Source organism: Arachis hypogaea, chromosome 16 (genome assembly GCF_003086295.3).
Source record: "Arachis hypogaea cultivar Tifrunner chromosome 16, arahy.Tifrunner.gnm2.J5K5, whole genome shotgun sequence".
Taxonomy (NCBI): Eukaryota; Viridiplantae; Streptophyta; class Magnoliopsida; order Fabales; family Fabaceae; genus Arachis; species Arachis hypogaea.
In genome coordinates, this window is record NC_092051.1 from 7729920 (window position 1) to 7744893 (window position 14974).

The 14974-nt window shown below is 36.5% G+C and overlaps 1 protein-coding gene across 1 annotated transcript; it reads left to right on the forward strand.

The window, feature by feature from the left end:
- Positions 1-11278: 11278 nt before the first annotated feature.
- LOC112755544 (remorin 4.2) lies at positions 11279-14773 on the forward strand. The gene is made up of 2 exons (XM_025803701.3): positions 11279-12519; positions 14160-14773. The coding sequence occupies exons 1-2, from the start codon at positions 11755-11757 to the stop codon at positions 14355-14357; spliced, it is 963 nt and encodes a 320-aa protein (XP_025659486.1). The 5' UTR covers positions 11279-11754; the 3' UTR covers positions 14358-14773.
- The last annotated feature ends 201 nt before the right edge of the window (positions 14774-14974 follow it).

A 14974-nucleotide genomic window follows, 5' to 3' on the forward strand; every position in this document is an offset into this window, starting at 1 on the left:
ATTAGCCTGGTCTAGCCTGTCAGGCCTGTCTGGGCCTTTTAATATATAATTATATATATAAATAATTTTTTTATTATTAACAAAATAATGAGATTTTTTAAATTTACTATATTTAATTATAAATAATTTTGTATATTTTAAATACTTTAAAATTTAAAAATTCTTATAAATATTAAATATGATATTTATATATAAATATATTTATTAAAAAATATTTTTTTAAATAATATTTTTATTTTTGTAAAAAAAAATTAGCAAGCCTTTTAACAGACTTCAGGCCAGGTCAGACTGAATAACAGGCCAGACTTAGTACTTTAAAAAAAACTTATAACAGGTTGTAGGCCAGGCTCAAGCCAATCAACTACATGACAGGCCAGACCTATTAAGAGCAAAGTCTGGCCTGCCTAACCTGTTTTCATCCCTAGTTGCCACTAAACCAAGCCTTGCCGTGCCAGCATGGAATTCTTTACATCTAAGAAGAAAAGAAAATAACATGGAATTCTTCGCATCTAAAAAGAAAAAGAAAACACGGTCAACCCCTTTAATATTTTTTTTGGTCAACGGGCCTTTCTTTTTTTATATAACACCAATTCTTTTCTTCTTTTTTTTCGGGTCTGATTTTAACAACAGTTTAACCTGGTAAGGTCGTGGACGTTGGTTTTTGTATTTGGGCCTTGGACATTGGTTAACAACAGATAACACTTCTTTTTTTGTTAAAACTAATGGGCCTCTATACCAAAAACTAATGGGCCTATATTTTCGTCAGAAAGTACCAGGCTTCTTTTAAGATAGTTTTTTAAATGAACTATCTACTGTCAAAAATTCCAATTTGCTTTCTAGTAGGGCTGTTTTGGGCAAGCAAACCGAATCAAGGAGAACTATTTTTGGTAAATAGCAAAATCGAGTAAATATCGAAGAATTTTAGTAAATTAGTAAAATACATCTGCATTGCACATGATATATTTTTGTGATTTTTTCTATTATATATATATAAAAAATGAATTTTCACTCTTCATTAAAAGTTATAATACACACCCTATAACATTAATATATATATATAATTGTCACTATAGTTGAAATTTGATTTTTCTACTTGACTTTAAGATGAATATTGAAAATATAATTGTCATCTTTCATCTCCTTTTTTTTTTGTTGCCCACGATATCCACTAATTCGACAAGTCGAGAACTAATCCGTCGCGAATCTGAATTCTGTTATTTAAGAGTTTGTTGCTAGCCAATAAGCTACTATATACACAAGGCGAGATTCAGACTCTCAATACTTACTTATACAGACGAGTGAACTCATCACTCGATGAACCTAAATTGGTTTGTCACCTCTTTCTTCTTTTCACATTGATTATAGGACTTCTCATTTTTTTTCAAAGGAAAAAAAAAAAAGAGAAAAAAAAAATGGCAACATCAAAGCCCGCTAAGATATGTAATATGTTACAACCACATAGGTTGAAATAGGGTCCATCTTATCTTATAAGTTCTTAACTAGTGGTATTACATGCATGAAGGATGTAACTCATGTAAGGCACAAAATTTAATTAGTGCGCAAGACTTCATTAATGTTGGTAGCTATCTACTAAAATTTGACACAAATGGCGTTACTTTCAAATTCAGTGCGGGACGAAAGAATACTGAGAGCTCAACTTTGTAACATATTTGAGATACTAAGCTATATTTCTAAAGAAATAAAGAAAGAAAAACGTGTCTATATATAATCGATCAATTTATTTTTAATCCTCTCTTTAATAATAGAAAACCTACACGTATCAGTGACATGTTTAATGTAAACATAGCATAAATTAAATTATGCTCTAGTCTTCTTACACATGTCACTCATCAAGTTATTATACTTCTTCTTTTTCTTGTTATTAGGGGAAAAGAAAAGTGTAAAGATAGAACCTAATCTGATCTGAAAGTTTTATTCTAATATATCTTTTGACAATTTAAAATTATATTATGAAAAATAAATGGTTAATTATGCTCATCACCAACTCCATCCAACCAATCAAACCCTAATGTCTCTCTCAATACACAATAAGAAGTTCCCTTCCAAATCATGTACCTAAATTTGTTTGTTATTAGGGTGGGGTTACCCATCTCACTATTATGTCTTCCTATCTTTTTCACACTCCAATTTCATTCAATGATAGTAATAGCTAACAATTATTATTATTATTATTATTATTATTATTATTATTATTATTATTATTATTATGGCAATTGCAAAACTTATCAACTATAATTTTAATTTTTTTTCCCTTATATTTTTTCTTCTCCTAATCCTTGAATACAAATATTAATGTGATTTTTTTAATTTTTGCAATGTTAGTAAATCACAATCAATTCACATATCTGTTTTTTCCCGTTTGTAATTTTTTTTAATCTTCTCTTTAGTTAGAAGAGAGTGTACATGCTAAAAAGTAAAAACTAAAAGTAAGAGCATTATTATTCTTCCATCTTCATAAAAGATAACTAAGGTCATTATTACACGATTATAATAATAATAATTATTATTATAAATTAAATACTAATAAGAAGGATAAATAATAACAAAGGTGACGTGAATAATGGGCGCGTTGATATGATAGCTAGCCGACGAGAAGAGTGAAAGTGGAACCGTACACGTGGCAAGATGAGAATGGAGAAATGTATGACGATGACGTCATCAGCTGCATGGAGTAAATATACGTAGCCACATTCAACTGGTCCTATCTATAAAATTATCATTACGATGTCTCAAAGATTTTCTTAGATTCAAACCCTTCAGTTTGACACGTGTATAATCTTTGTGGTGCATTTTAATTCCTACACTTAATACTTGGGACCCTCACTATTTGTAGCCGACAACAAAATAACCCAACAGAAAATTCAAATTAACAGAGAAAAGGTAAGTGTCTACACAGTTAATATTTTATTTGAAGTATTTTAAGTATACCGAAAATATTAGTGTTTTAGCTGTTTTAACTGTTGATTTGAATTATAAAATATATATAATATATATTAATTAAAATTAACGGTTAAAATAACTAAAATATCGGTGTTTTCTGATACAGTTGAAATTTTTTCTATTTTATTATATATATTATCACTTGATTACTCTACTAATTTTTTTATTTTCTTATTTTAGAATAGATTTTTTTGTCTATATATATATATATTGAATTTAATCAGCATTGCAAGTTACATTTTTTCAATTAATATTAACATTTTTTAATTTTACATTTTAATACTAAATCATAAATATTTAAAAAAAATAAGTTAAAATATAATTTTGTAGTAAAAAAATCAATTAATATTAGTTAGTTAAAAATTAGTTCTTATACTTATTCATATCATTAATTATAAGTTTAAGACTTTAATTTATTAGAACATATATATATGCTTAAAAGAATAAACAGTATTTTTCCCCTTTTCCTACCTTTTAGTTTAATTTTTAGCCAAAAAACGCTATAATTGAAAATATATTTCAATAATTAAAAGTTGTGTATATATATATATATATATATGCTTCGTGTGCAAGCAAGATATATGATGAAATTATGCAAGATATATCACTATCAAAAAACAAGATGAAAGGATGAGCTTACGCGGAAGAAGATCGAAAAAATAAAATAAAATAAAATAAAATAGCAATAATATAATATACTTATTGAATAATAATATCACTTTTAATATATTGAATAGAAACAATGAAAAACTAACACTTTTTTTTAACTTCCTTAACAACAACAATTAAATTTCTTTGGTTGGCTAAAGTTTGAAATCGACATTCCCATATCATATAGTAGAGAATCAGGATACTAGGTTGACAACGGAATTGTCATAAATTGATAAGGGAGTTACCTATATAAATATAAATTCATTGTATGTATGTATATTAATGGGTATGTAGCAACACATACACAAGTAGCTACAATTGAGTCCTAGCAATAAACAATTACTTGAGGAGTTTCTAATGCTCATTTTAAATTTTCAATAAATGAACTAAATTCTAATTTGGATTGTTGAGTTGTTCTCTTATCATTTGATTCTTGTTATGAGATAGAGAAATAAAAACTAGCGTAAAAGAGTAAATTACTTTTTAATTTGTAAAAGTTTAGAATATTGATAAATTTATCTATAAATAAACAAAATTAATTTTGTATGTCTGAGGTAGAAAAATTACTATTTTTATAATAAAAATTTAAAATATTGATAAATATACATATGAATAAAATTAATATTTATAATTAATATTGTTAACATTTTAAAGTTTTATAGTTAGAAATAATAATTTATTTAAAATTAATCAATATAATAAATATTATTTTAATAATATAATTCTAGTTATGTCAGATTGTAATCAAGTCAGTTTGAAATGAAGAGATATGCATTAAAAAAAAGAAAGCAAAATTATTTATATGAATTGAGATAAATTTAAATTAATTTTTACATATAAAAAAGAAGAACTCAAGATGATTATTATGCCTAATTTTTATATATTTAAAATGCCACAAGTATGTATAATTTTAAACCCCATTAATTTCTAGAGCTAATTTGTTGAATTTGAATTCTCTAAATTTTAAATTTGTATTTTAGAGAGTAAAATGTAATCTTCTATTCTTGAATAATTTCTCTCTCATATTTATTTTTGGTCCCACCTATAAAATAAATGATAAGAAATCACACTTTACTCTTTAAAGTGAAATTTAAACTTTAGAAAATCTAACTCTTTTACGTATGCGCATGCAAATAACTTTAATTCCCAAAATGCGCATGGCTGAAAATGTTTCTGAAAATGCGCACTGCCAACTCGTAAGGATCACAAACGAAATGGAAATAGGATACATATTAAGGGGGTGTCCACGAAATGGGTTCTGGCCACTAACACAAATCATTTCATTTGTTTCAGGAACGAAATGGAACACCTCACACATGGCACACACGAAATGCACCATGTCACTCATGGCACACACGAAATGCACCAACTCACATATGACATCCACGAGTTGGGCACTTCATGGTAGGCACACACGAAATGGCTATCCTCACGTGTGGTAGGCACGAAATTAGGAATGGCAACGGGTCTCCATGGGGACGGGGACATGGCCCCCGCCCCGCCCCGTGACCCCAAAAGCCTCCCCATCCCCGCCCCATATCTGTGACGGGTAACGGGGACCCGTATCCGCCGGATATCCGTATCTCCGCGGGTACCCACGAATTTAAAAAAAAAACTGAAAAAAAAAAACAAATCAAAGATCAAAGATCAGAGGCCATAAACATAACCATTCAGAGGCCATGAACATAACCAAAACCAAAATTCAGAAGCCATGAACATAACCAAAGTTAAAAATATAACCAAAACTCTATCCCAAAAATCAGTATAAAGAACACATCATTCATAACAAAAAAATCAGATAAAAAAATAAATCAGTTCAGAGAAAAAATAAACCAGTTCAAATCCAAAGAAAAAATCAAAGGACGGCGGCTCTAAGAACTGCACAAAGGGCAACAGTACAAAGAACACATCATTCATAACAAAAAAATCTGATGAAAAAAAATTAAGACAGATCCAAATAAAAAATCAAACGGCGGCGGCGCTGAGAACTGTACAGAGGGCGACGACACTGCGAACAAAGGAGGCGTTGTGAACTGCACAGAAGGAGATGATGGCGCTGCGAAGGAAGGAAGCACAATGAACGAAGGAAGCACAGCGAACGAAAGAAGTCAACGGTGGCTACGGAGAAGACGACGACGACTGCAAAACGGATGAAGAGACGCGATTATTGTTGCGTCGCTGTGACGCTGTCCGCCGACGGAGAGTGAAGACCAACTAGAGGCGGCCAGAATGGGGAAATGGAGAAGCGATCTCGCCGGTGAGAGTGAGACCGGCGGCTGACGGCTATGAGGGTGGCATATTGGCGGTGACTAGTGAGGGTTAGGAGAATAGGCAGAGATGAGACATGAGAAGAGAGAGGAGAGTGAGAGACGAACTGATGGGGAATAGGGATTAGGGAGAGAAAATTAGGGTTTCTTAAATTATATATATATAAGGGTTATTTTAGTAATTACATACTAACGAGGATTAACGGATACCCACAGGGCGAGGATCTCATCCCTCGCCCCTGCCCCGTTTATTTAACGGGTCCCCGTCCCCTGTATCCGCGGGTAAAAAAATCTACCCAAATCCGTCCCCCGATGGGTAAATCCCCGCGGATACCCGCCCCGCCGGGGGAAATTGCCATCCCTACACGAAATGGGGAGGGGGCTAGTCAAAGCAACAAGTCTCAGTGTTGCAGTTCCCGTACGAGCATGCATTGGGTGATTGGGCTAGTCAAATCCGTCCCCCGATGGGTAAATTCCCGCGGATACCCGCCCCGCCGGGGGAAATTGCCATCCCTACACGAAATGGGGAGGGGGCTAGTCAAAGCAGCAAGTCTCAGTGTTGCAGTTCCCGTACGAGCATGCATTGGGTGATTGGGAGGCAATTTATTGTTGTCTTGTGAGTGTGAAGCATATAAAAGGAGGTGAAGGGAGGGGAGGGGACCAATTCGAAGGTAAAAAAGAGAAGAGAAGTAGTGGGTTGCATGAGAAAGTTTTATTTGTTGGTGGGGTGAAAAAAATTTTTTGTGCTGGAGGAATAATTTTTATTATTAAAAAAAATGAGTGGAAGTGGAATTAATGTGGAAGAAAATCTTAATAGGTTGGATGAATTTCACATTTCTGCTCATTTACATATTAAGGTGAGTTTTTTTTAATAAATAAATAAAAATTTGTTAATGATTACAAAAATTGTTGTAAACTAAATAATTGTGTTTTGATCTATTTCAATTTCAGTCGGCACGTGTGTTGACTCCGTATGGCACGTTGGTCGATGTTTTCTCTGTAGATGAAGTAGATCCGAGTATGGAGATTAGGAGGCAGATGCTTGAGCCGTATCTAAGAAGAGCCGGCTTCTATTATGCGTCTCTGATAAAGCGTTTTGAGTACGACAACCCAATGATTAGCGCTCTTGTGGAGAGATGGGGTCCTGAGACCCATACATTCCACCTCCCATGGGGTGAGTGTACAATCACTTTGGAGGATGTTGCCATGCAGGTGGGGTTACCAATCGACGGTGAGCCGGTGAGCGGCACTCTAAGGTCATGGAGTAAGTTCCACCAGAGGGATATTTGGCAATGGTGTGAGGAACTCCTTGGAGAAGTTCCTGACGGACATGTTGGGACCACGAAGTATAACATAAACTGAAGTGGCTCAGGAGTAGACTACAACAGATGCCTCTTGACTCTCCCGAGGAGGCCCTCGTACGGTATGCACATTGTTACATTATGTATTTATTGGGTGGCGTTTTACTTCCTGACAAAGCGAACAACACGGTTCACGTACGTTATCTTCCTCTCCTAGCAAACTATGATGCCATTAGTACATATAGTTGGGGCAGTGCCATGCTCTGTTGGTTGTATAGAGGCATGTGCCTAGCGACTGATTATAACGTCGAGGGAATGTCTGGCTGTCATACACTGTTGATGTCTTGGATATACTTCAGGCTTCCTTTCTGGGCACCGGACGTGACGAGCCCATATACGTTTCCGTTAGCTACAACGTAATATATTTTCTTGCATATCTTCCGTATTTATGACTTGTGTTGTTATTCCGTTTGCCTTTTTATTTAAATGTGGTTATGATCATGGTGTTCTTTCGTAGGTGGGCGGGCAAGAGAGGAAAGAATGACTACGCCGAGCAACGCTTACAAAGGCACCGTCTGAGGTTGGACAATTTGAAGGTGGACGAGGTAACTATTCCTGTTGTATGTTCATGTTATGGCTTTGACTGTGTTGTATTATTGTTCACTGGTTGTATTTTCTTGTCGTTCGTAGTTTATTGTGTTTTAGGGTTCGTACTTTGTTCTTGTAACTTTTTACGGTTATCTGTGTTGTGATATTTTGAATTCGGTATTGTTAATGTTCATGTTGTACTGGTTGCAAACGTGTGTGTTCATTTGACAACAAAAGGAAATATTGCATTCATCTCTTTAATTCTAAAACATATAACATCACACCGACTAGAGACAAGAATTTAATTAAATCGAAAATAAAAGAACACTCCATCATCGACCCAGCCACGCTGCTAAGTGCCAGAGACATGAGGACTGCCAGAGACATGAGGACAATGTCTCCTAGTATGCCCTGGTTGCCTGCAAATACCACATCGCTTTCCCGGTCCAGGCTCAACGTCGTCCATCTCGTTCTGAATTCTTGTCGACAGTCGCAGGTGAGGATTGGGACGGAGATGTTGTCCTTCGTGGGGTTGCCACACTTCCTCATCAGGCAATGGCAGAAACTGCATCCGATATACCTGGAACACATTTTCCATCCGATAGACATCGTCGACATAAGACTGCCAGTCAAGCCTGGCATAGGCACATGCTGCAAGCGCGTGGGCACACGGGTAGTGCAATACTTGGAAGTATCCGCAGTCACACCGTCTTTGTTGGAGGTAAACTCTGAATCTGGATTGAGACCCTACGCCGGCTATCTCATCGACGGTGAAGATCGGCGTCGCCCTGTCGTGTGATATCACAAGCATTTGCGTGATTCCCTCCCTGTTGGCAAGTATTGCCTTTTGCAAGAACTGCGAAAAGATCTGGCCACATGCAACCTTCTGCCTGCCGACCCTTCTGGACAAACAATGCATTTAAACGGTGGCACGTGGACTTCACAATTGCACAAATCGGAAGGTTACGAGTCCCCTTCATCACAGAGTTGATGCACTCAGAAAGATTTGTTGTCATATGACCATATCGGCGACCCTCATCGCGGTGTTGGAGCCATTTCGGTGGCTCTAACCCTCTTATCCAAGCCATCATTGTCGGGGATGTGGCGGGATCCTCCGCGCTGATTAACTCTAGGTAGTATTGTGCCTGCTCTTGGGTTTTCGAGTATGCCGCGCTAACAAGATGTCTTTTGGCTTCCTTACTCTTGAAGTTTGTTGCGAAGTTGGACGCAATGTGTCGGACACAGTAAACATTGTGTTCCCAGCCACAACCCTCTCGCTCGAGCGCAGCCTTTATAGCCGCATGCCTGTCAGAGATCAGTAGAACTTCCGGTTGAGTAGCCACATGTCTCCTTAAGTTGTTCAGAAAGAAATACCACACATATGTGTTCTCCCGTTCCACTAGCGCGAAAGCTATGGGAAGAATGTTGTTGTTTCCGTCCTGTGCTATTCCCATCAACAAGGTACCCGTGTACTTACCATACAGGTGTGTTCCATCAACCGAAACTAGGGGCTTGCAGTGCTTGAATGCCTCGACACACGATGGGAATGACCAGAATACTTGATGAAACATGACACTTTCGCGGTCGAGCGTGTTGCCGACATAGTATGGTCGGGTTTGTAGGTCGACAATTGTACCTATGACGAAATTGCACATTCATAAGAACATGATAACTATTACAAAACAAGTATGCAATCCGATAGAAAGACTTACCTGGAACAAAAGTTTGCAACGCGTTGAAGTATCTCTGTAGCTGGTTATAAGAATCATCCCAGTCTCCATAGATTCTCGCTATTGCCTTTTGCTTCGCTAGCCAAACCTTTTTGTAAGACACCTTGTATCCGTATGCCGACTCCACAAATCCCTGCAACACCTTTATGCAAATGGTTGCGTCATGGGGAATATGTGCTGGCATATGACATTTGAATCGAGTTGAGCATGATCTTGCGATGTCGCAGAGGCCAAACAACTGTGAGGCCCTTGGTATTTTCGAACTTCCAAAATCTGGACGCCCTCGTCTTCGCAACCCTCACCATCCAGCAACATTGGTCACCAAAAAGTTTGCATCGACAAACATACCTAGTATGATTTGACTCCACTACTTTGAATTTTGCACTTCGATGGATGTTGTAGTTCTTAATAGCAAGCATTGCTGCATCCTTACTCAGGAATTTCAAACCAACCTCTAGCTCCATTTCACCAGTCAAACCATAATTACTGGGTATGTCCTCTACATTTGTCAAGTTCATTGGACCAAGACTGAGGTGCAAGTAATGGTCGGGGGTGCCGCTGGAAAGACCTCCAACCCTTGCAACATTTATCGGTTCAACACCAGTTGGGATGACCCTTTCGCCCTGAACCGGTTGGATTTCCAGAACAACTTCTGCTTCCTCTCCACTATCATTCTCAATCTCGTCTTCCTCAGAGGAGTCAGCCAACCCATCGGCCATTCCTTCCGGATATGCGACATGGACAGTGGGGAAGGAACGTCGGTCAGGAATTTCTGCATTCTGGGCGGGGGCCACGAAGGCGTTAAAGGATGGACTGCGAGCCCTACCTATCTCCAAAAACGGAATGGCTTCACCAGCATCGGAATTTTGCATTTCTCTACGTTATTCGAACTAGATGAGCTGCCCCCCACATCTTGGAGCTTCACACAGAGTTCCATCGAATAGATGCTTCCGATGCTACGATGATACGAAAACATCATCGACACGTGCTGGTCAGATTTAATATGCATTTTCTGATATGTAAACGAACTTGCTACAGCAACCGACATCCTGTAAATAAGCGTACTGATCTCCTTTTTTTAATCAGCCCAGTGTTCATCAGAATCATATTTTTTAGTTGTTGCAGACACGATTGTGGGGAAATCATTATCCAAAGTGGGTCATCACACATAAAGGTCACTCCCTCAGCTGTATACGAAATTTCTCCGTTGGGATATATGACCACATAAATATGTTCAGATGCCATTATGACACCCAAAAATTAGTAAAAGCAGCTTCTATGAGAGTGGAATTTTCGGAGAAAAAGGAAGGGTAGAAGAAGTGAGAATTAGAAATAGAAATGTGGCTTTAGTCCTGCTGGAGAAGGGTTTTTATAGCCTAGTCATTGTTCCAATTCGTGTGCAGTACACACAAATTTGTCACATTTCGTGTGCAGTACAAGAGACATGGAGTCTCAACTCGACAGTACATCCATTTTGCGCCTGCTTGCCCAGAATTCTTCCTTCCATTTCGCTGCTGCCACCATGGAAATGGGATAGCCATTTCGTGGGAGCTGGCCCTGACATGGATTGCCCATTTCGTGGGCACCTTGAGTGAAATGGAGATCAAATCTATTTCACGTGTACAGGCCAAAAAATGGCAATACGCATTTTCAGAAACATTTCTAGTCAAGCGCATTTTGGGAATTAATGTTTTTTAGATGCGCATTTAGGTAAAAAAAAACCCAATTTATTAGAGTGAGTACGGAAATGCATAAAAGATCAAGGACCAAGCATGCAAAATAGAGACACTTATATATTATCACAATAAGCAAAATCATGGTGGAGAAAAATTAATAAAATATTGCTTTCTAAAGAGATTTTGTCAAAGCTATATTATTGTGGCCTAATTTGATTGTCCTTATTACTTTTCAGCTTTAGTGTGTAGGATTATCATTTCTATTTCTTTTTAATTCTTTTTCTTAATAGAGCCTCTTTCTTGAATTTTCTTTTTCCGTCCTATGTATTATGTGTGGTATGTGGTATTTAATGCACTATTATTTCTCTCCATAATTATATAATTTCCATACATTAACCACCCCAACAAAAGAAAGAAAAAGGAAAAAGAAAAAAAAAAGCACACACACTATTCGACTAAATGCCTGAATGAAAATAAATCTCTTCACTTTGTTGCCTTTGATCCACACTTTTCCTTCATCATTTAAGTCATTGTTCCTATTCCACTATTATTGAGCAACATCAAATCATAATAACTTGTCATGTTGAATGAGCAATTTGCTTCCACAAGCCATGCAGCAAGAACAACAACACAACATGGACATGGTGGTGGTGATGATGATCAAGAAGAAGAAGAACACACCATAAGAGAAATTCATGCCTTAACACCACCTAGACCCCCAACAACAACAAACCATGGGAATAGGAGAAGAGAAGCTTGGGAAACTCATCACAGCCACCGTTCATCTTCTTTGTCCATGGCAAGCACAGATGGTGGTTCAAGTGAGAACTTCACAAGCATGAGTAGGGAGTTCAGTGCTCTTGTTCTTGCAGGTTCAACTATTGATCATAACAACATCAACACTACTAGCAGCTCCATGATCATGAACACTGGCCATGACAACACTGAAATTATTGGAGGAGGAAACAACAATACCAGCAGCAACAACAACAACAATAACTTGTTGGGGAGGATTAGAGAAGAGGACATGATGGAAGAGACTAACCCTTTGGCTATTGTTCCAGATAACCATCCATTGGATCCTCTTCCATCACCAAGAGGAATGACTAGTGGTGGTGCAGGTTCTAGTAGTGGTCATCATCAACATCAACATCATCATCATCAAGTAGTTGAAGAGGTTTCAGTGCAAAGGGTGAAGAAGGAGGAGGTTGATGCAAAGATATCAGCATGGCAGAACAACAAGATAGCAAAGATTAACAACAGATTCAAGAGAGAAGATGCTGTCATCAAAGGCTGGGAGAGTGAGCAGGTTCAGAAGGCTACTTCTTGGATGAAGAAAGTTGAGGTAATTAACTTTTTCCTCAAGGTCTTATTTGCATGTTGCTACTCTTCTTGTTCCTTTTTTATTTTTTGTTTTTTGTATTTACTGTATTGGTGAGTTTTCTTGGAGTTTATGATTACCCTGAAGACTTAAAATAGATCTCATGTTTTTTTGTGCTTTACAACTGGCTTAGATTGAGTGATTATTGATCCAATCAAATTCATGAAAAAGGTCAATTTTGGTGTTAAAGGAAAGATTGAATTAAGGTTAGGTAGTGAGTAACTGAGTAAGTGATCTGATGTTTGGTTCATGAAAATCATTCTTAACGATGGATTTATGTGCATAATAACAAAAGGTAGGAAAGTATTTTCCCTTGCTTGTTCAGGAACAAAAAAGAATTAGCAAGATGTGAATACCTAGAATAGAATCATTGCCAGTCTTCATCTCCATTATGTTTCCTATTCTTTACTGACAAATATAATTTTTTGTAATCCTTAATTTGAACACCATTTTGGCCACTTGAGATTCATGTGTATTTATTAGAAGTTTAGTGAATATTATGATGCAAATAGTACAATAACTAATAATGAATGGGATACCAATATACCATTTCAATAGTAACTGAAATTCCCAATTATTAATATAGTGTTTCCTTGCATTTCACCACATGCAGAGTGAATGGTAATGAAATTTAAAATTCCCTAATTATTTGTATGTGATTCCCAGACAAGAGTGACAATTTATGCCGCAGGTACCCTTTTAAATCTTGGTGGTATGTATGGGATTTTTTGCATGCATTCCTTGGATTGATTATATAATAATACTGTGAAAGGTTTAATGTCCAATCATCACAGGTTATGTTGAAAATGATGTGAAGGCATCACGGGAAATTATGTTGTTTGGAAAGTTATAATAGGATTAGGACTATGCTCCTTCTTAAACCAACACTTCTTCCTTTTCCCTGTTCTTATTTGAAGCTAAAATATCATCCACCTACAAGCATCTTTCTTCTGTATTTCTTTTAATCACTATATATTCATTTGGTGAATATAACATATTGAATGGTGATGTTAGAAAAGGACTCCTATGGTCTGCATTTAATTTATTGCCCTGTTACTAAAGGTACCTTTGCCACCCTCAGCCAAAAAGGAGTTGGGAATGTGTTACATTTTGGTCTAGAACCGTCCGAGGAACAAAATTCGAGAAATGAACCCTTTGATCTAGATCCCAATTCCGAGTTCATCGAATGGTTCTAAACCAAAACTCCGCATAAACACATATCAGCAAGTATCATCTTCTAGCAAGTTGTCTAATGACTAACTTGATTTTCATGTTAATTTTAGCTTTCACTACACTGTCATAGCCATAAACCAGAACCTTGTTTAACAGCTTGGATTCTGATTTCTGAACACATTAAGATACTTGCATGACAATCCAATGCACCTAAGTTTGGTGCACTTGAGTAAACAATAATCACATAATCAATTATGGAAGAGTGTGATGTTAAACTTTCAAACTACTATGATAAGTAGTTATTGATAAGTAGTTATCTACTAGTTAACAATGTGATTGACCTACTTGATGCTAGTATATCTGCTATACACAAAGAGGTTACAGTTTCTTCTTTTTTCTCTCATGATGAACAAATGTTATGGATTATGCAGAGGAAGCTGGAAGAGAAAAGAGCAAAAGCAATGGAGAAAATGCAAAATGAGGTAGCAAAGGCTCATAGGAAAGCAGAGGAGAGAAGGGCATCAGCAGAGGCTAAAAGAGGAACCAAAGTTGCAAGGGTTCTTGAGATTGCTTCCCTCATGAGAGCTGTTGGAAGACCCCCTTCCAAAAAATCCTTCTTCAAAAGTTAAGCCTTATAATGTTTTTGTTTTTTTTTTTTTTTTTTGAAACAAATTTTTACACAAAACAAAAACAATAATAATAAAAAGAGAGATGATTATGAGTGTAATAGATGCTATAGTCTGTGAGAGCCCCTTTTCCTTTTTCAATTAAAGGGTGCTAGAGGGCTTGCAATGATCAGCAATATTTAAGGGAAAAAAGAAAAAAAAAAAAAAGAGAGAGAGAATAAGGAGATATGTATCATATTATTATTGTATGAAAAGTTAAACCAATTGGAGTGTTTTTGAGTGATTGATTACATGTGTGTATGAATTATGGTGAGTGGTGGTGACATGCACATTTGAATTGTGCTTGGTTAAACACTCTCTGCTTTTTTTCCTTTTTTGTGTATAAACTAATAATAATAATTTGCTTCTTTTGATTGTAATTAGTTGGTTTTCCATCACTCACAATTTGCAATAGCTCGCACCATACCTAACTCAGCCAGTAGCCAGTGCCCACCTACTCTAAAATATTTAGATTGGGCCTTGTGATGTTGTCATAAGTTTCTTGGCAAGAATAATGCTACTTACACGCATATCTCACCTTATATTTATATTTATATAATTTCTAACTAGAACCCTTGGAA

Coding starts and splice junctions, on each gene's coding strand:
- LOC112755544 (XM_025803701.3), top strand. CDS start 11,755: ATGTTGAATGAGCAATTTGCTTCCACAAGCCATGCAGCAAGAACAACA. Junction 12,520..14,159: donor CTTGGATGAAGAAAGTTGAG/GTAATTAACTTT, acceptor TGGATTATGCAG/AGGAAGCTGGAAGAGAAAAG.